General features: G+C 38.0%; 1 protein-coding gene across 4 annotated transcripts in view; it reads right to left on the reverse strand.

Annotated features, from left to right (window-relative positions):
- Nucleotides 1–9,519: 9,519 nt before the first annotated feature.
- TNFAIP8 (TNF alpha induced protein 8) overlaps nucleotides 9,520–21,401 on the reverse strand; it is an 83,143-nt gene continuing 71,261 nt past the window's right edge. For 2 of the 4 annotated variants that reach the window (XM_075931966.2, XM_006134498.5), the window contains exon 2: nucleotides 9,520–12,779. In XM_075931966.2, the coding sequence (XP_075788081.1) occupies nucleotides 12,214–12,779 (566 nt within the window). In that variant the 3' untranslated portion in view covers nucleotides 9,520–12,213. Of the gene's footprint in view, nucleotides 12,780–14,721; nucleotides 15,463–17,126; nucleotides 17,150–21,401 lie in introns of those variants that run through there. The other 2 variants (XM_075931967.2, XM_006134500.5) reach the window with 2 other exon arrangements.

A 21,401-nucleotide genomic window follows, 5' to 3' on the forward strand; every position in this document is an offset into this window, starting at 1 on the left:
AAAAACAACTTCCTGTATTTAATGGCAATAGACAGCACATTGTATAATGTGCAATGGGTACACATTCCAACATATTGCGAAAGCAAACACTTAAGAGACATTTAGCACCAATATACATGCACAGCAGGTCTTGCTAATCTCCCATTTGGCAAGACACATGAGGCTTGGCATTAGTTGCAAATACCAGTTTTCAGTTAATTGAAAAAGTCATACTGGAGACACACCAGCAGAGCACTGTGGGAGCATGCAATTCTATCATGTGAGAGATCTGCCTTTTACCATAGACTCAAACCTAGGGTCACATGTGGGGTTTAGTGAACAGCTAAGCTATCATGTTAAAATAAATTAGTAGAACAGTCCTATTAAACAAGAACTCCATGTGGGGGGTGGGGGTCTCCTTTTCCGTTTAAAAAATATACCTCATGGAGAAAAGAGAAGGGAAGGGAACAGCGGCTCTGCTGCTCTCAGAACACAGTTATTCCAACTCCATCCATGGAAGATTTCTCTCTCCTATACATTCCCTTCAAAATAGCCATTAATTTGCCTCCGTGTCGCGACCAAATGCAAAATAGGAAATAAGCATAAATAAGAGGTAAAAGGATTAAAAAAGAAGCATTTGAAGGATTTCCATAGACTATAGTACGCATTGACATGTACACCAAGCTATGGCAAATATAAACTCCACACAAGCTATAGTTTAAACTAACATCTGCAACCTTAAAAATAAACAAACAGAAAATTAAAAATCCCAGTACAACTCCTGACTATCAACACTAGTTCAATAGTTATATCCGCAAAACTATGGCTACAAGCAGCTCCAAAACCGACCAGAACCCTAGCTGGGTACAGCCAAACAGCTCCCTCCTTAAGCTGGGCATAAAATATTTGCACTTTTAATCTATGAATGATGTAAACAGCCCCCTCCCCACGCATCCTACTACTCATTACATCCAATTGTCCTCTCACTCCTGGCCCTGTACTAGTTTGGCATGAACTTCAATACGGTCTATTACTGTAAAGAATTCCTGAATACACAACATAGTATACACCAATCTCCAACCCAAAATGTATGACAGACCTCTGACTGTTTCTCAGGACAAACCCCTTAATGATGGCTCCATCCCACACACTTATATTCAAGGAAAGGCAAAACTCTCAGGTCAATTCTGCACTGCAGGAAAAAAACATTCCCAAGCCCAAATGATGATCAGCTGCAACATAGAATACACAGGGAAGCATGGAATGTACCCACGCCAAGATAGTGCCCATTTTATTCTTCTAACTGGGAATGGAAGCAGGAATGTAACTCCCTCACTCACCATAAAGTCTTCTCCCACTTCCCACACCAAGCCAATCAAAGGCAAACAAAACTACCTTTCATAAGTGCTTTGTGTGAACAGCTGTCCCCTCATTGTCACTGCATGTTTATCTCAGGCCCAACCCAGTACAGTCTTTGGCATAATAAATTGTGGTCCTGACATGCAGAGGATTCATCCCACAGAGCATGAGATACACAAGCTTGAACATGGCTCTCACCTAGCTCTGTAAGTAAAAACTGCTCTAGCTGAAGTCTCGCATCAGTAAGAAACATGTCAGTACCTATAGTAAACAGATGAGCCCAGTCACCCCCAGCATGTCACAGCACCTTTAGGAAATACCTGGGCTTGATCACCTGGCCCTTTCTCCTTGAAATGTACTGCCTTTTCCTATTTGCTCCTCCTTTTATCTGTCCCAGGTTGTCTTCTGGTGCTGCAACATACCTGCTTGTAGGGCAAATTCAGACCATTGAGAGTAAGATAAAATGCTGGTGTCCCACAAATGGCTTTTAACTTGAACAAAGAGACCCATTCGAATTACACCAGTGAGATCATTCTTCCTCAGGTGAATGTTTATCAAGATCTTTGGGTGATCCAAACATACATCCTTAGAATTGAGTATCAACTAAGACCGTTGAGGTTGGGCAACTCTAATTGTGTTTGCTTCATCTGGAAGTCCAGTTGCAATCCACTCTCCTGTAACAAGCTGCTTAAGGGCCCAATGATGATGTATGGCTGGAGAGCTGGAGTCTCCAGAGAAGAACAGTATATCACAATTCTTCCAGTAAAACAAACAGAAGATACTGAAAGCACAGAAAAAAGCATCAGTAACACATCATGTCAGTGACACACTGGGGAAGGCAGTGGGAACTAGAATAATTCATACAGTTGACATTAGCAGTTGAACCAGCAACAGTCAATAGAGTCTGTCTCCTTAGGATCCAAAGATAGCACAACCAGTGAAACAGCATCTACAAATGACATTAGACCAAATTCTCCAGAAGACCCGAACCCATTTTTCAAGACCACTCTATTCCGAGAAGTGAGCAGTACACTGCCAGCCTCAAAGAGGAACTGAAGGCCTGGAGCAGCTGGTCAAAAAGGGATGTAAATTGTTGAGCATACACCACTATTTTCCCGGAGTACTCTGAACAAGACCCTATTTTGGGAAAATGAAATGTGAATATAACATCCACCCCCTCATCCACCGGTAATTGTCCAGTCCTGTGCTTGGACAGAGTAATCACATGACAAATGGGGCATTAGATTATCAATTCAAAATGCTATTACATTTATAGCTCTAATGGTCAAAATATAAGATCCACTGGGACAAATGTTCTCAAGGATTATCATCAGAGATCAGATCTCTGACATTTAACATCAGATGGTCACAGGCTGATATAACTCCTCTACTCAGAAGCTCAGCTAATTCAAAACCTCTAGGATTATGAACATTAAGAAACTTCTTTACATCTAAGAAAAGTCTACTGAATGAGTCATAGAATCATAGAACAATAGAATGAAGTAAAAATATTAAATGAGCCAAAATGTTCCATAGAATCTCTGGATAGTAATTCCAAGTATCAAGAATAAAAATATATCAGTAGGGATATATATTGACTATATGATCAGGACAATGATAGTGACTATTAAATGCTAAGGGAGATTAGAGAGGCTATCAAATGAAAAAATCCTCTGAACTGTGATTCATGCTAAAATTCGACACTCTCCGGGGGGGATTGAACAAAGACCCCAACTACCTTACCCATTACAAAGATAGCTTCCCCAATTATCACCTCTAATACCATTAGCTCACAGACATCTACCTTTCCCCACCTCTAATATCATTAACTCACAGACATTTACCTTCCTTCTCCCGCCCCCTGCATTCCCCTTCTGTTCTGAAATGTGATTTGTCCTTTTCATATGTGTTCATTTTTTTAAATTGTATCCTTTGGTATATATGGTTGTGACTATTTTCTTCCACTATGTGATCTGAGGAAGTGGGTCTGGCCCACGAAAGCTCATCATCTAATAAACCATCTTGTTAGTCTTTAAAGTGCTACATAGTCCTGCATTTTGCTTCAAATGAAAAAATGTGATAGTAGTGGGGCATTTCAACTATCCCCATATTGACTGGATACACGTCACCTCAAGACGGAATGCAGAGATAAAATTTCTTGATACCTTAAATGACTAGTTCTTGGAGCAGCTGGTTCTTGAAACCACAAGGGGAGAGGCTATTCTTGATTTAGTCCTAAGTGGGGTGCAGGATCTGGTTCTATAGGTAAATATAACCTATTATATTTGGAAATAGTGACCTAATGTAATAAAATGTAACATCCCTATGGTGGGAAAAACACCTCAGCAGCCCAACACTGTGGCATTTAATTTCAGAAAGGGGAACTACACAAAAATGAGGAAATTAGTTAAAGAGAAATGAAAAGCTTCAGAGGGTTAGTCTGAACAGGATAAACTTAAAAAAACAACTAATAGTATGGTAACACTTTAAAGACTAGCAAAACATGTAGATGGTTACAACTTATTTCTTCAGATGACCACCTTATATAGATGACTTTTATAGAAATTAAAAGTTACAGTGACAAAAGTAATATCTCTGCAAGATGCACGGAAACTTTTCAAAGACACCCTAATAAAGGCCCAACTTAAATGTATACCCCAAATTAAAAAACACAATAAGAGATCCAAGAAAGTGCCACCATGGCTTAACAAGCACGTAAAAGAAGCATCAGGGAGTTGCCGAGTTAGTCTGTTACAGAAAAAAAATGGTCTGGTAGCGCCCTATAGACTAACAAAACATGTAGATGATATCATGAGCTTTCGTGGGCATAGCCCACTTCTTCAGATGACCGGAGTATGAGTAGGGGATATGAAAACTCGAAATAAATAGGAGAGGTAAAGGAGAGGGGGGAGAAAAAGAAAGAAAGAAAAAAAGGAAAAAGGAAGGGAGGTGTGAGACAGGGCATCATTAAGTATCTGAAGAATGTGTACTGAAACCTAAGCAGGTCAAAGTACACAGATAGATGTGGAGACAGGAAGGATATTATTCACAGAGCTGTTAGCACCTTCAACGGTTATGAAGTAGATAAATGTTGTAGCCAACCCATATTGCAATTAAGCATGTGAATTGAATTTGTGTATGAAGTATGATTCAAGTGCTTCCCTGTGGATCTGGTTTGTAGAGCTGGCCTATGACAAGACCACCACTTGCAGGTCTGTTAAAGTATGGTTAGGTAAGCAGAAATGTTCACCAACAGATTTTTCTGTGTTCCCTTTACATATATCCAATTTGTGTCCATTGATTCTTTCCCGCAAGGACCTTCCAGTTTGTCCAATATATATGGCAGTGGGCACTGTTGGCATTTGATGGCATAGATCAAATTGCTGGATGAGCAGTCAAATGACCCTTTGATTTTGTGGCTTATGTTGTTTGCTCCAGTGATGAATTCGTTCGTGTAGATATATGGGCAGAGTTGGCATCTTTTTTGGTTGCAGGGCTGGGTTCCTGGTGGCTTATGATGTGGTTGTGTGGCATGGTTATCAGAAAGAAAGCGTTTCAGGTTAGGGGTTGTCTGTAAGCAAGGATAGGTTTTCCTCCCAAGGCCTCTGAGAGTGAGGAATCATTTTCTAAGATGGGTTGTAGATTGTGTATGATGCACTGGAGGGGTCTGAGTTGTGGACTGTAGGTAACAACAAGAGGAGTGCTGTTATTTTCTCTTTTGGGTCTGTCTTGAAGTATTTCATGTCTGGGTGTTTTTTTGACTATGTCAATTTGTTTTTTCACTTCCCCAGGTGGGTATTTCAGTTTTAGGAATGCTTTGTAAAGATCGTGTAGGTGATGGTCTCTGTCTATGGGGTCGGAACAAATCCGGTTGTATCATAGGGCTTGGCTGTATACAATGGAAAATGACTGGAAAATGTGTCTGGGATGGAAGCTGGAAGCATGAAGGTAAGTAGATAAAAATATCTTTTAAAAAGTGGAAGTCAAATCCTAGTGAAGACAATAGAAAGGGCCATAAATGCTGATAAATTAAGTATAAAAATATAATAAGAAAAGCCAAAAAGAGTTTGAAGAACAGCTAACCAAAAACACACAAAGTAATAGCAAAATATTTTATAAGTACGTCAAAAGCAGGAAGCTGGCTAAACAACCAGTGGGGCCCTTGGACAATCGACATGCTAAAGGAGCCCTCAGAGATGATAAAGTCATAGCAGGGAAGCTAAATGAATTCTTTGCTTCAGTCTTCATGGCTGAGGATATTGGGGACATTATCAAACATAAGCCATTCTTTTTAGGTGACAAATCTGAGGAATTGTCCCAGATTGTGGTGTCATTAGAAGAGGTTTTGGAACAAATTAATAAACTTAACAGTAATGGGTCACCAGATGGCATTCACCCAAGAGTTCTCAAAAAACTCAAATGGTAAATTGTGGAACTATTAACTGTGGTTTGTAACCTATCCTTTAAATCAGCTTCTGTACCTAATGATTGCAAGATAGCTAACATGATACCAATATTTTCAAAGGGCTCTAGTGGTGAACCTGGTGATTACAGACCAGTAAGTCGAACGTCAGTACCGGGCAAATTAGTTGAAAGTATAGTTAAGAATAAAATTGTCAGACACGTGAATGAATATAATTTGTTGGGGGAAAGTCAACATTGGTTTCGGTAAAGGGAAATTATGCCTTACTAATTGCTAGAGATCTTTGAGGGGGTAAACAAATATGTGATCAAGGGGGATATAGTATACTTAGATTTCCAGAAAGCCTTTGACAAGGGACCTTAAGTAAAGTCATGGAATAAGAGGGAAGGCCCTTTTGTAGATTGATAACTGGTTAAAAGGCAGGAAACAAAGGGTAGGAATAAATGGTAAGTTTTCAGAAAGGAGAGATGTAATTAGTGGTGTCCCCCACGGGTCTGTCCTGGGACCAATCCTATTCATTTATAAATAATCTAGAGAAAGGGATAAACGGTGAGATAGCAAAATTTGCAGAGAATAACAGACTGCTCAAGAGAGTTAAGACAAAGCAGACTGTGAAGAGCTTCAAAAAGATCTCACCAAACTAAGTGACTGGGCAACAAAATGACAAATGAAATTTAATGTTGATAAATGTAAAGTAATGCACATTGGAAAAAATAATCCCAACTATACATACACAATATGATGGGGACTAATTTGGCTACAACTACGCAAGAGAGAGATCTTGGAGTCATTGTGGATAGTTCTCTGAAAATATCCACTCAGGGTGCAGTGGCAGTGAAAAAAGCAAATAGAATGTTAGGAATCATTAAAAAAAGGATAGAGAATAAGACAGAAAGTATCTTATTGCCTCAGTATAAAAGCATGGTACGCCCACATCTTGAATACTACGTACAGATGTGGTCATCTAATCTCAAAAAAGATATAATGGCATTGGAAAAGATTCAGAAAAGGACAACAAAAATGATTAGGGGTTTGGAACGGGTCCCATATGAAGAGAGATTAAAATAGTGGTGGGCAATAATGTTTGGCCAGGGGCCATTTCAACAATGTTTGAAGTGGCTACAGGCTGGAAGGGGCAAGGCCTAATCCAGAAGGAGCAGGACCAGAATGCTTCTGGGTTTCCCCACCCCCATAATTGGTCTAGGGGTAGAAAAGCCCCTTTGCCTCCTTCCCACTAGGCACCCCTGGAAGGGCGGGAAGAGGCTTCACACACTCCTCTGGACCCAGGCCATGATTGGCCTGGGGAAGTGCGGGAAGCCTCCTCCCATCCTGTGAGGAGCATATGGCACTTAGAAGTTCCGTGTTCTTCTCGCAGGGCCGAGGGGAGGGCAGAGGAAACTTCGCACGCTGCTCCTGCCCCCAGTCCAATCAGGGTTTGGAGGCGGAGGAGCACGTGATGTCTTTTCCCGCCCTGTTTCAAAGCGCTGCACACTGCTCACAGGGTGGGAGGAAGCTTCGCGCGCTCCCTTGCCCCCAAGCCATGATTGCCCTCGGGGTGGGGGAGCGGCAGGGCCTCCATGGGCCAGATCAACCCACTTGGCAGGCCAGATTCAGCCCGCGGAGGCCCTATTGCCCACCCCGATATACACATAAAACAGCTGATCTTGATTCTGAATATTCTACCAATAAATATTGGCTTTAAATCACAGCAGAAGCTCTAATTATTAAAACTTTGAAGTACTAAGAGTGGAGAGATAACCTTGGCACTTTGTGGTCATTAGATAGTAGGAAATCTTGCTTTGTGGTATGAACATATTGATATAGTAATTGATTTAGTTCCTACTGTTATGTTGTTTTTAAGAAGATACTATTCCTATATTCTATTTAGGAGGAAAATAAATCACACAAGTGGATATTTAAGGTGAGCCTGCAATAGAATTTCTTCTGTTGGACATATAAATTAGCATAAATAGAATGTTATTTTACTACAGCTTAGTACATTAGGGAAGACAATCTTAAATAAAGCGATGCAATACAAGACTTTTTCCTCAAGCAACTGTACATATCAACTGCTCTGTAGCTATAATGAACTATCCAGATAACAGTTACTATGTGTTATTTTTAATTATAGGAATGTACTTCTCCCTTCCCACAAGGGACCACAAAAAGCAGTTGTATCTACTTGTAAAGCAGGGATCACATGGAAATTTTGTGGATAAAATAGCCATGAAATAGACAGTAATATGCATTCTTCCTAATTCTATTACTCTCTACATAACTCAAAATGGCTATTGTCTCTCTCATACAGATTTGCCAGTGTGGTTCTGATACAGTTGATCCCCACATCCTTTGCAGAATAGAAATCACACTAATAATTCTATGTGGAATTCCATTATATGTTTAGGTAATTATGTTATGAAATGTTGTGTAAGATGGTTGCAGCAAAATGCCAGAAGACAACTGAGGGCTAAATGGATGCAATTTAAAAAAAAAAATCTTTTCCCTCAGGTTGGTGATAAGATTTTTACTGGAGTCAGGTAAGGGAGGCAAATGGAGATCTGCTCATTCCCCTATTTCCCTGTAATAATCTTAGTTTTAGAAAAGGAAAGGAAAATTCCCTGCAGAAGACCTGATTTGGTTGTCTACTAATAGAGGTGAGAGCAGCTGCAAGAAACAAAAAGGTTGCCATCAATCTTTATACCTTTTGAGTGTAGGACAATACGAAGAAAGTTTAAGTTGGTTACAGAAGGAGTAAAATGCTTACCGATTATTTGTTTTTATGTTTTCTGTGTGACTATATATCATTTGGATGGCAGTAGCTAAGGTCATCAAATAAATAATGAAGAGGAGGATACAGACTGATCCAGTACAAGCAGAAACTGTAATAATCAGCTCTCTGTACCTTCTTTATGCAACCAAGATGAATGTTTGGTACATCTTTTACTACATTATATACACAAGGCCTCACTTATAACTTTTCAACTTTAACAAAAGCCAGTATGTATGGCTTTATCTAGTATATCGCAGGTTACATGCATTCTGATGACACCAAGCGTTATGGATGATCAACCGAACAGTATTAAATATATTATGCACCCAGGTGATGGAATACTCAAGGGTACAAAACATATGTAAAATACCATGGACTTAATGCAGACACTGTTTTTTTGGCTCATAACAAAATTTGTAAAACCACCCCACTGCCTGCTAACACTTAATTGCCCAAGTCATTTTAAGAGGTCTTCTACAGTCCATATGAGCCCCTTATTTTAATCTATCTAATCTTGTATTTAGCTTGGAACTCTGATTACGTTTTTCTAGACCTGAGCAAGAGCTCTGGTTAGTTTGAAAATTTGTCCGTTCCACCAACATAAATCAGTCTAACAAAAGATATTATCTCACCTACATCACATTAATCATAAAATACTGAGGGCTTGTGAGGTTTTTTTTAAAATTACCCAATAATATCCATCAATTTTGCTGAGAGCTGAATTTTACTGTACCAGCAATTTGTTTTATTTTTCTCCTATAAAAATGTCTCATTTGGTACATACCGTATTCTAAGTAAATAATGATTACCTTTATTTTATCAGTAATTTAGGATGATCAGCTTCAACTTACTTTAATATTCAGAGAGCTACAGAAGTCTAATTTGAGATAACACTTAATAACTTAATTATAAATTCATTTTTTATTATGTTTAATGGCTATGAATAAAAATTATTCACAGGCAAATGATCTTCTCTTGACATGGCAAAGAAATTAAAAAAACATTTTATTTGAAACTTGAGATGATTAAAAGGCAATGAATTGTATTTTATACAGTGAAAAATAAAACTGTACAATTATATACCCCACTTTGAGGACTATTTCACTTTACATCTTTGAATGAAAAATCTGTGATCCAAGGGCCTTCCATCACTGTCGTGAAATTGACTTTTTGTAGCCAAACAAGAATGCTGGGTGACAGCTATACTTACTGCACTTTAGCAAAATTGCAGAGTTACAGATTACATGTGATTTCTGATACCTGGCGAGCTTCAAGCAATTAGTTTTGTATAACTAGCTTAACCTATTTTAAGAAAAAAGTATACAGCTAGATAATTCAATGGATTACTGAACTTTACCTCCAGAAATCTGGTTAATAAATTTTGCCTACACTATAGTAGGCTAGGTCTTGCATATTTGTCCACACGGTAACACCACAATCTTAAGCACAAATGCCAAGTCATGCTCAGGGAAACTTAGAATTTGATTAGCCAAAATGTTTCTGGATGTGGAAGTTTATGCAGCAAATGTACAGACTTAGGACATTTGGTTCTGAACAGTGCTATAACATCTTCCTTTCAATTGATTCTCTGATGCCATTTTACATAGGAACAGTGGATGACTCAGTGAATTAATAGTGTAACATGGAGCCTGCCTGCGATATTGAACCCTAATTCTTACCCTCAGGAACTTCCTTCAACAGTTAGAAAATGGAGAAAAGAGAACACTCACATGTGCAGAAATGAACACTCACATGCAGAAATGAAGAAGAGCTGCAAAGATACAAAATAATCAGATTTCCTTGTGATATTACATCTCTAATAAGTCACTGGTGATGGACAAAATGCAATAGAAGATGGTTATTTTTTGGCTCTCTGAGATACCAGATGACAATGTAATTCTCCAGCTCTTAGAAATAGAGAATTACTGACTTATTTTCAAATTGGCCCAAGCTGGTAGTGATCTTAAGCCATCCGCTAAATGATGGTGGCCTATATAAAATAGTTTGTCACAAAGAGTCACATTGGGCACCCTTCTTGGTCCTCTCCAAAAATAATGTAACACATCCATCATTATAATACATATATAGACACATATACCCACACCCCTACCAAACTGAAGTTTCCATGCATCTGACAAAGTGAGTTCCAGCCCATGTAAACTTATAATCAAATAAATTTGTTAGTCTACGTCTTAACTTCAGAGGTCTCCTCGTTACTTTTTGATAAAACAGACTGAACCTTCTTAGCATATCAAGAATCCAGAGGGCATGAAGACTGAACTAGCCTTCCATTTTCGAAAGAAAATAGTTAAATTTTAATGGTGAGGCTCATGTCAGATTGCACTCTGCTTCACAAGTGTACTTTTTAAAATTTCTAATAGGAAAACAACAAGCATGCAAAGTGTGGAGTGCAAACATTCTTTGGTTTACTCAAAACAGAAGATGTATCAAACAGTGAAATATTTTGGCAATTAAATACATTGCAAAGTTCTTGATAAGCTTCCCCACAAAAACCCCTCAATCTTGAAATGTGTTAGCTTTATGCCTTTTAGCACGTTACAGTGTTTGGAAAGTCACATATTTTTTGTACCAGTGAAAAGAACTAGAAAAAAAATATTTGATTTAAGCTGTGGTATTGTAAATGCCATTTCTCTATTTGTTAAACAGTTGCTACTACACGTAACCTAATGACATAAGCTCACTAAATACAAAGCAAACTAGTGTGGAATTTATTTAGCCTTCAGATGTTTATGTTATCTAAATTCACATTGCCATATACGTTATTCTAATGGCAGCAATACACAGACCCTTATGTTTTCAGAAGATGATGGATACAGTAGCAGACTCCCTTGTTTGCTAGTGAGCACTCATCTCTCTCACCTCATTTTTATCTTTTAATTGCATATGATGTTTTAAAATTCGGAAAGAGAATAATATATAACAAGTGCTTTCTTCTATCACACACTATTCAGTCTGTAAAATTCATTTTCCAAGCCAGGCTACATTGTTATAATTTACTGTTCCTAAAATAATCAAACTTAACAGGCACCAGAGTCTATCCGTAAGGATCATTTTCAAACATAACTGATTTTCATTACTGGACTGCAGATTAACAGTGAAGTTCAAATGTTGCACACAAGCATCAAGGATAGTACTGTAAAACTGAACTGCTCAAAAAAGCAGTCCACAAAAGCTGCAATCTACATATACACACAAAGCACCTATGAATATAAATGCATCAAAATATATATTCTTTTTTACATGTCAATTAAAGAAATTACAGGATGTACCATCACCATACTGGTCTCATCCCAAAATAGCCTTTTGATGTATAAATATTACTCTAAATGTAGAATTACACAGTTGGGTTGTTTTGACTACCTATAATTTCATTTTATCAACTACTTTGCAAGAACTTTGCTCCACTAGAAAGACTGTTTCATAACATTTAGCTTGTTGTTTCTTTGGGCAAAACACACTGAAGGAGTATCATTCAAAGTTTTTGTTCCAGGTGTATCGGGAATTGCAATAGATGGCTCATAGTACTCAGCTGGGGAAGATTTTTCTGAAGCATCTGTTACATTAAAAACGAAGACTACTTCTGTATAGCCCCTTATTCCTTCATAGATCAGCAGTGCTCCTCTGCAAATAATACATGAGCAGTCAACTTTAATGTGAGTACTTATATATTTCCCTCGTCTAGCATTTTGTTGACACCATCACACAGTTTCTGCAAGTGAGACTTATAAGGTCCAAAAGGATTGTATAAAGCAGCCAAAAATTCACAATCAGAGAAATGATCAAACACATTGTTGACACGTCCATGTGATTTTGCAGTAAGATGGCGTTGGATGATTTGATGAAGTAGGTCTCTACAATCATTCAACAATTTGGACAAAAAATTCCTGTCAAAAGTATAATCCACTTGATGGAAACTGACCACAGTTTTAGCCAGCTGATGAACCTTCTTCTTAAACTTTTCCATCAGTGCTATTTCATCCTGATTAAACTGGTTATTCCTATAGAGGATTGCCAATTTGATGACTGTTTTGATGAGATTTTTAATGATCTTTTCTGCTTCTTTCTTGTTTTGAGTGTATTCCCTGGTCACTCTGTAGAGCTCATCTAAAACATCACTGCTGGTGTCATCTATCAAGGTAGTTGCTATTGATTTGGATACCATTTTGCCAAGGATCTTCTTCTGGGCCTGAATGGCCAAGTTTTTGGAATTGAAGACATCTGAGGCCACTAGGGAAAAAAACAGAATACAATTAGTGGATCATCACAGGCACACTACTGACTCTCTCAAAGAGTATTTTCCTGCCCATATCCACTTATTTTACACTTGGCATACCATATGCCTTCAAAAGTAATGGAATTAATTATCAATAATTGTGTGAAAACTGCAGGTTTGTTTCACAGAGATCATGTGGCTCTTGGTATGATGCATAGGTTTGCATTCACTGACTTTGTTTTGGATTTGAGTGAATACAAAAAAGTAAGTGAAACTCAAGCATAACAGATGAACATAAAGGCCTAGATAAAAGGAATAAACACATGTGAACAAAACAACAATTCATATTTTGCTAGGACACAAATCTGCTTCTGGCTACATCCCCTTACAGTTTTAAGCTGCCTGAAAGGAAACCCTTCATCTGTTTACATTCATTGCACATATGGAAGGTTTTCTTTGCAAACACAGTGCTGGATTTTATTTTATTTTTTAAGATGAAAGCATGAAATCTGCAGATACCCATGGGCAAAGCGCCTCATTTGGAAGAGAGTTTCCTATTTGCCATGTGTACGTATGTTCAAACAAATAGTTGCCAGCACATATAAAGGGTATTTGTTCAAAAGGGCGGTTGTTAAGCTATAAAACTATATTTCCTCCTTCATAGCATCTTAGAAAAAAACACAACAGGATCCCATTCTAGGATTTGGAAAGCTTCCAAGAAAGCCCACTTAATAAAAAGTAACCATGTTTTGTATAGTTAATTTAAAAATCTCAGTTTATTCGACTACATCTTTCTAAAGAGGCAGTTCTTACTAGATAAGGATACCGAAATTCAAAAAAACTCATTTTTTACTATTTTGGGAGCAGTAATCAAGCTCACAAGACAAACTGGCTTTTCTAAACCAAATGAGTCTATGAAACAGCTAAGGATCATAAATAAAAAATATTTATCTCAACAATATTTTTGTTTTTAAATCTAATAATAAATCTATGTTACAACTTAAATAAAACAATCAAGATAGTTAGCTAGTGCTAGAAGAGATCTATTTTTATCAAGTACAGATCAGCTCCCTTTAAATTCTGATTGCCACTTTACAGTAACAAAAATAATTAAAACCACACCTCTGACATTCTCTAAATTCTCCTTGAACTGCTACTCAGGAATATTGCCTTTCCTGGCTTTATTCATTAATGCCTGACGGTCCACAAATTTCTCCTGCTTTGATAAGAGCATGATGATGGTTTACAAAGTACCTTTCAAACACTTGGGGAGTGAAAAATTAAACATTTATTTTTTTCTTTCGATTTATACAAATGCTAAAAGGGTATCTGTCCAGATGCTATAGCTGCCCTTGCTTTAAAACTACATCACAAGTAATATCTCCATATCACCAAGAACTTGCCACTAGTTCGCCTCCTGAAATCTGCCTCTAACAATTTCCTATCCTTACAGACTCAGCCACAAAGTCATAAATAAACACTTAACTTCTTAAAAAAACATAACAAAAAGGACAAAGTCTCAAACATAATGATTATTATGATGTTAGCAAAACAAGAGTTCTCACTAGGCTATGAATGTCAGATCCTTGATGGTTTTCCTACACAATGTTCAAATGCTGGAGCAATGTCGCGTGTACTACTTTTATTTTAATGCTGTTACAGTACAAGTCAACTTTCATTTCTTTAGTCTGTCATCATTCTACAAGTTTTGATGCCACTATCAAAAACAAACTCAATTTTAAAAAATGTTATTCTAAAACCCACGAGGACTATATTATAGACATGCATTTTTTGTTTCTTTCTATTGTTATAAATACCAGAAAAATAATTTAAGAGTTAAAATGCAATTTATTTACAAAGCAAGAACTTAAGACTGAGTTTAAGCACTAAAAAGAATCAGTCTTCAAAGTACAGCAAAAACAATATTTATCTTGAGAAAAATAACATTTTACTTACTGTTCACTGACAAGCACAATTACAGCTTCTACTGAGATGGTGATGCCAAAGTCATGTTTCAAGTGTGATCACAATGTATATGAAGGGAAAGACTGGACTAGTAGTTTATTAAATTAAATTTAACTCCAATACTTTATCATAGTAGCCTAATATACCCCCCTCAAATAGCATCAGAATCTGATAAAGATTTAATGTTTCTCATCTTCTCTCTGTGACAACCTCATAAAAGCATTTTCTTCTGAACTACCTTTCTTCTCAGTCTGAATTGCTTCATTTCACTTTGGCAACTCAAAGTAAAAAATTACAGTGAAGTAGTTTCACTTCCTGGAAAGGAAAGCTTAAAGGAAATTGCATTGCTGAGCAAGCAATGTAACATTAATAGCCGTTATTGGTAACTGACAAAATTTAGGACAAAGAATAAAATATAGAATAGAAAAAAGGAAAAGTAATTCAGAGACATGTTTGTCTCTCAGGAGCAGACCCCCTATCTCCTGTAGCAAAGTGCTCATTACCGGATTTCCTATTTATGAGCTATCCATTCTAACTAAAAATGAACTTATTTGAACAAAACATTTTTGAAGGCCCAAAATTCTCTCTAATTAGTGCCACATTTTCTAAAGCTTTGATGTAATCTTTTAAACAAAAGGCTTGATGCTTTGATTTTAATATGCAACAAGTACTACAGATCATTTCTTAGGGAAAAGCATGTTAAATTTAGCTCTTTCAGAAATGCTCAAACCATTCCTTAATGTACAAAAGCAGATTGCAGACTACGGTCAGATTCTTGATTACCGAAACTAGGCCTGCAATATATTAAAAAAGTAGTTATTACATTTTTTCCTGTAGGTTTACATTAGCGGTATGTAAAGTAAACCTCCAGGTTCAGATCTGAACTTTCATGAGAAGACTTGAAATCTGATGTTTAAAACTTTTTTTAGCTGAGGCCACAACTCCAGCTAACAGGAATTGCAGGAAGTGACACAAACCAAGACATCGCTTCTTGCAGCTCCTATGGGCTGTGAATCGTGATCTGCAGACAATGGGAGTTGCAATCGCGTGTACCTGAAGATGTGAACGTAAATATAGTGGCAGCAGCTTGCCAGGGGCTAACTGGTGAACCAGATCTGTCCCACGGGCTGATATTTGCCCACCCCTAATATGAAGAATTAACAAAAAACAAATGCAGAGTGTTAGCCATGTTAGTCTAACTTTAAAACAACGAGTAGTCCTATAGTACCTTACAGACTAACAAAAATATATACAGTAACATAAGCTTTTGTGGGCAAAACACACTTCTTCAGACCAGCTTCCAGCTCATCTGAAGAAGTGGGTTTTGCTCACAAAAGCTTATGATACTAGACACATATTTGTTAGTCTCTAAAGTGACCAGACTACTCAATTTTAAACAAAAAACAGAGTAATCATTGGCTGAACACCGCATCATGTTCTGAAAGAACACAATTCGAGAAATGTGGCAACTGATTTCCTGCCTGCCTTCCTGCATGGGCAAGTAAGTACATTTGTAGCAGTACTGCTGTGGGTATGAGTCATGTTACAGCCTTTGCACAAGATTAGGATCTTACATTCTTAGTAAAACAAGACTTCTAGGGTGAAAGGTACTGTCTTACTACTGAGGGGCACATACTTGAAAACTAGTGGGAGGAGCAATACTGTCAGTGTCAAGTATTCAAATATTTCAAGTGGCTTGAATTCATGACAATTCAAAGCAATACTTGATGTTCTTATTTATTGTATGCTGAATTTTAAGCCTTTAAGGTTTATGTTTTCAAGCAACAATAAGCACTAGAAAAAAATTTGTTAATGAGGTTCTTATCTTACCACAGGACTGCAGCAAAATAAAAACCAAAGTATGATTACATTTGTGATAAATTTGCAACACTGACAACGCTGCAGGAGCAGCTTCTGAATGAGTGGATAAAATCTGGAAGAGGCAAAAGTACAATCATAATCCTGTGTGTGTATTCCCAGAACCCATCACAAATTTTACTAATCATGAAGAATATAAAAAGAGGGAGTGCAGATTTTTCAAAAACTAAATAGGCAGCCTGATGTTTTGAATTCTGCCACAATGATATGTAACTTCTCTCTAATTAGTGCCACATTTTCTAAAGCTTTGATGTAATCTTTTAAACAAAAGGCTTGCTGCTTTGATTCTAATATGCAACAAGTACTACAGATCATTTCTTAGGGAAAAGCATGTTAAATTTAGCTCTTTAAGAAATGCTCAAACCATTCCTTAATGTACAAAAGCAGATTGCAGACTACGGTCTTCAAAATGCATGCCTGTGTCCTGTGACAAGCTAGCTGGTCCCATGGCATTAGCACTCATTTTCAGGAGTTTCTACCGGTATTAAAAAGATGAAAAATAGAAAAAGCCACCCTACCTTGCTTTTACAGTGAACTAATACTACAGAGGAAGGAAACAGGAGTTGTCCTCAAGGAACAGAGCCATCAGCAGGACTGTAATTGAAAACCAACAGTAGGAGAGAAGGACTGAAACAGCCAAACAGAATATACAGTTGAACAGAGTGGAGCGAGTGCCAGATAGGTTGGCCAGTCAATCCAGGAGAGTCTAAAGAACAGGAGAGCCAGGCAAGAGAAAGGAACACAACAGATACGGGGGGAATATCAAATGAAGAGCCAAAATGAGCTAATTACTTATTTAAAAAATGACAAGGAAACAGCTTTCATTGAATGCCTTCCTAATATCAAATGTCTCCATATTGGCAATTATTATAATTGCCACAAGGAAGTTTCATGATGGCTCATGGGAGGTGACAGCTTCTGACACAATCCACACAAGACAATCTCTGAGGAAACAGTGAAATGCAGTGTAGATAGAATTACTAGAATTACCACAACTGCTGGAAAATTTACTCACAGCAGTTATCACTGGTTCACTGGCAAACTGGGAGGGCATCAAATGCACAAATGCAAAATAGAGCCTAACTGGCTGGCCAGTAATATGGCTAAAAGCATATGGATTTATAGTGGATCACAAACTGAATGTGAGCCAATAATCCGATGCAGCTGCAAAAAAAAGTTAATATTACTCTGTGGTATAAATAAGAGTATTGTGTGTAAGATGTGGGAGATCACTGTCCCACTCTACTTGGCACTGGGAAGGCCTCAACTGGAGTACTGTGTCCAATTCTTGGTGCCACACTTTAGGAAATGTGGAGTCTGGAGAACAGCAACAAAAATGACAAAATATTTAGAAAATCTCACCTATGAGGAATAGGGTTGCCAGATGGTCTCCCAAAAAAAACCCGGACACCTGGTATCTTTTGGTCGGGGAGGAGGGGGGGGGAGGAAGGAACGCGGGATAAGCGGCAATTGCAACCCCGCCTCCCAGCTGAGACTCCCAGCCACTCCCCCCGCCTCCGCAAGGCTTCTGAAGTGCCCAGAACAGCGATCGCAACCCCGCCTCCCAGCTGAGACTCCCAGCCACTCCCCTCAGCCCCCGCCAGGTTACGGCGCAATCACAGGCTCCTAGTGCCGATCGTGGCCCCACTTTCAGCCACTCCCCCCGCCCATGCCAGGCTTCCGTCCAGTGCGCAGCCGGAAAAAATCAGAGAATACCGGACATTGCACAGGTAAGGTATTCTCTGATTTTTTTACCGGACAAAGCGTGCAAATACCGGACTGTCCAGTAGAACACCGGACACCTGGCAACCCTAATAAGGAAAGGTTAAATTCTGCACACATTCAGTCTATGTAGACACTACAAGGTTTTTGTGTAAAAGCAATTGTTTTTGCACAAAAACTGATAGAGTGTCCACACATCAAGCGTGTTTTTGTGCAAAAAAAAAAAATACAGTAAATAGACAGGAGAGAGGGCTTTTGCTAGTAGATTTATTCATCTCCCCACGAGGAATAACTCCTTTTTTGCGCTACAGCTCTTGTGCAAAAAAGGCATGCGTGGATGCTCCACAGAGGTTTCTTGCGCAAAATGGGCCTACCAGAAAAAATACAGGTGCTCTGATGCTTTCTTGTGGAAGAGCGTCCATGCAGTGAGGATGCTCTCTTGCACAAAAGCACATTGCTTTTGAAGTGTGGATGCGCTTTTGAGAAATAAGTTTTTGGGGAAGAGCTCTTCCACAAAAAGCTTCTTGCGCAAAAACCCTGCAGTGTAGACAAAGCCTCCGTGTTTAAACAAAAACTGAGGAGACACTTGCTAACAGTTTTCAAGCAGGGGGAAGGTTGTTAGAAAAGAGAATGGTGATCAAATCTCCATGTCTGCGGAAGGAAGGCAGGAAAAGAAGAAATGGGCTTACTCTGCAGCAAGGGAGATTAGGTTACAAATCAAGAAAAGCTTTCTAAATATAATAATAGCTAAGTAATGTACTAGGTAACCAAAGAAGTTTTTCCAATCCTTTAAACACTCATGTTTCTTCTTGTCTCCAATTTGTCAACCTCCTTGAATTGTGGACACCAGAATGAGACACAGTATTTTAGTAATGGTCACACCACTGCCATACATAGAGGATGTCTATTGATTATTGCCATATTTATACATCCAAGGATTACATTAGTCCTTTTAGCCACAGCATTGCACTCTGAACTCATATTCAGTGGATTATCCACTGTGATTCCAAAGTCTCTCTCAAAACCACTGCTTTCTAGAGTACTGTCCTCTATTCTCTAAAAGATAGCCTCTCTCTTTATTCCTACATGAATGAACTTACATTTTGTCCTATTGAAATGCATAAATTGCTTGAGTCCAGTTTACTAAGTAATCCCCATCACTTGTATCAGTGACACATCCTCTGTTTACTACTCTTCACAGTTTTGGCGCCATCTTCCAGTCTCATCAGTAATGATGTTATATTTTTTTCTATGTCACTGAAAATATATTGAGTCCTATAGGGCCAAGAACTGATCCCATTGGGACCCACTAATACATCAACCGTTCAATGATGATTATTCATTTACAAGTACATTTTGAGACTTAGCCAGTTTTTAATCCCAATTTAATATGTACCAAACTGATTTTGTATTGTTCTGTTTTTTTAATCCAGACATTTTGTGGTACCAAATCAAATGCTTTACAGAAGTCTACATAGATTATATCAGCATCAATGGTTGAAAGCCCATGATGTCACATGATGTAGTATAATACATACATCTGAAAATGGCTGAGAATTCAAAAACAGGATTGGAGCAGATAACACATACCAGTGAAGACTGAACATGGTGATATAAACAAAAAGATCTCAACCACGCTTGTAGCTGTTTCTATCACTTTGAACTGAATCCACAGATGTTATAAGTTTTAGACAGAATCATAATCCTGGAATCTTCATTGCTGTCCCGAAGAGGCCACCATTCTCACTCTTAAAGGATCAGATCTATTGGGAGCTGGTACATACTCTTAAGAAACCCTCAAAGATGGAAAGTCTACTGGTTGCAGCTGTGGAAATGTTCCACAACTTCAGCTGGAGATGTTGTTACACAAGTATTAGTGAAATCCAAAAAAATGGGTCACATAGGCTGGAAAAGGTGCAACACCAGAAATACACTGAATCAAGGGCTGTAGATCATATCCATCTCTACAGAAAAAAAGTTCAATTCTGCTCATTCATCTCATATCCACTTAGCTACTCACCTCTTTAGAGAGCAGTGTTTGATTTAGCACTTTTTCCCAGGTAAATATTAAGATTTCTATGTGATTGTCAGTTTTAATTAGAAAAATGTTCAAACTAAATTTTTAAATGCATGAAAAGTGCATGTTGCTGACTCCCAACCTGGGAGTTTATCACTATGTACCTTAGGCAAGTCTTAAGACATTCTAAACACAACTTTTCCCAAGCTAGTGCTATAAAACTGCTGATTAGATAAGCAATTTATAATCATTTTAATATGCACATTTGAAGATCCGGAACAAGAAACTAATCTCAGGTCTTGAAGCCTAATAACAAACAAGAAATGTTGGCATAGACAGAGTATGGAAGTGGGTTATCTAACTCCATATTTCTCAACAAGTGATACGAGTACCCTTAGGAGTACTTGAGAGAAGTCTGGGGGGTACTTCAACACAACTGAAATTTGAAGAAAACTGAATTTTTGTTGTAAATTTTACAGCGCTTTATTATTTTGGTATTTTTTATACCTAAAAATGTCATTGCCTGCCCGGCTACAATTAAGTTGTTTAAACAAATGTGTTGCAATGGTAGAAAAAAATTGTATGCATCTGGAAACTGTAGGTACTAGGGGTACTTCTAATTTTTTTTAGGGGGAACTTTATTAAAAAAAGGTTGAGAAACACTGATCTAACTCAAAGACTACTTGCTAATCTATGGGGCATCTATTGGATAAGGTTATGCAATTAGCTGTAGCATCTGTAGGGGAGAACATCTAGGCAATCCCTATTCAGAACAAAGAATTGGGGGGAAGGTGAGAAAGTCTCTAGAACCATAACATGGATGAAATACCCTATATCCTCCTTTTTGTAGGATGCTAGAAGGCACAGTGTTATTTCCTTGTCAATAAATTCACAAAGTCATATAAAACATATGGTTAATCGTCTTTATTTTATTCTATTCCTATGTATTTCAAGGTCCGAGATTCTGCAACAAAAATGCCTTGGCTTGGCTAGCTGAACACAAATGATCCCTCTGACTAAAAGATGAAAATAATCAGTTACCAGGCAAACAAAA

The sequence above is a fragment of the Pelodiscus sinensis genome, chromosome 6 (genome assembly GCF_052426305.1).
Source record: "Pelodiscus sinensis isolate ZL-2025 chromosome 6, ASM5242630v1, whole genome shotgun sequence".
Lineage (NCBI taxonomy): Eukaryota > Metazoa > Chordata > Testudines > Trionychidae > Pelodiscus > Pelodiscus sinensis.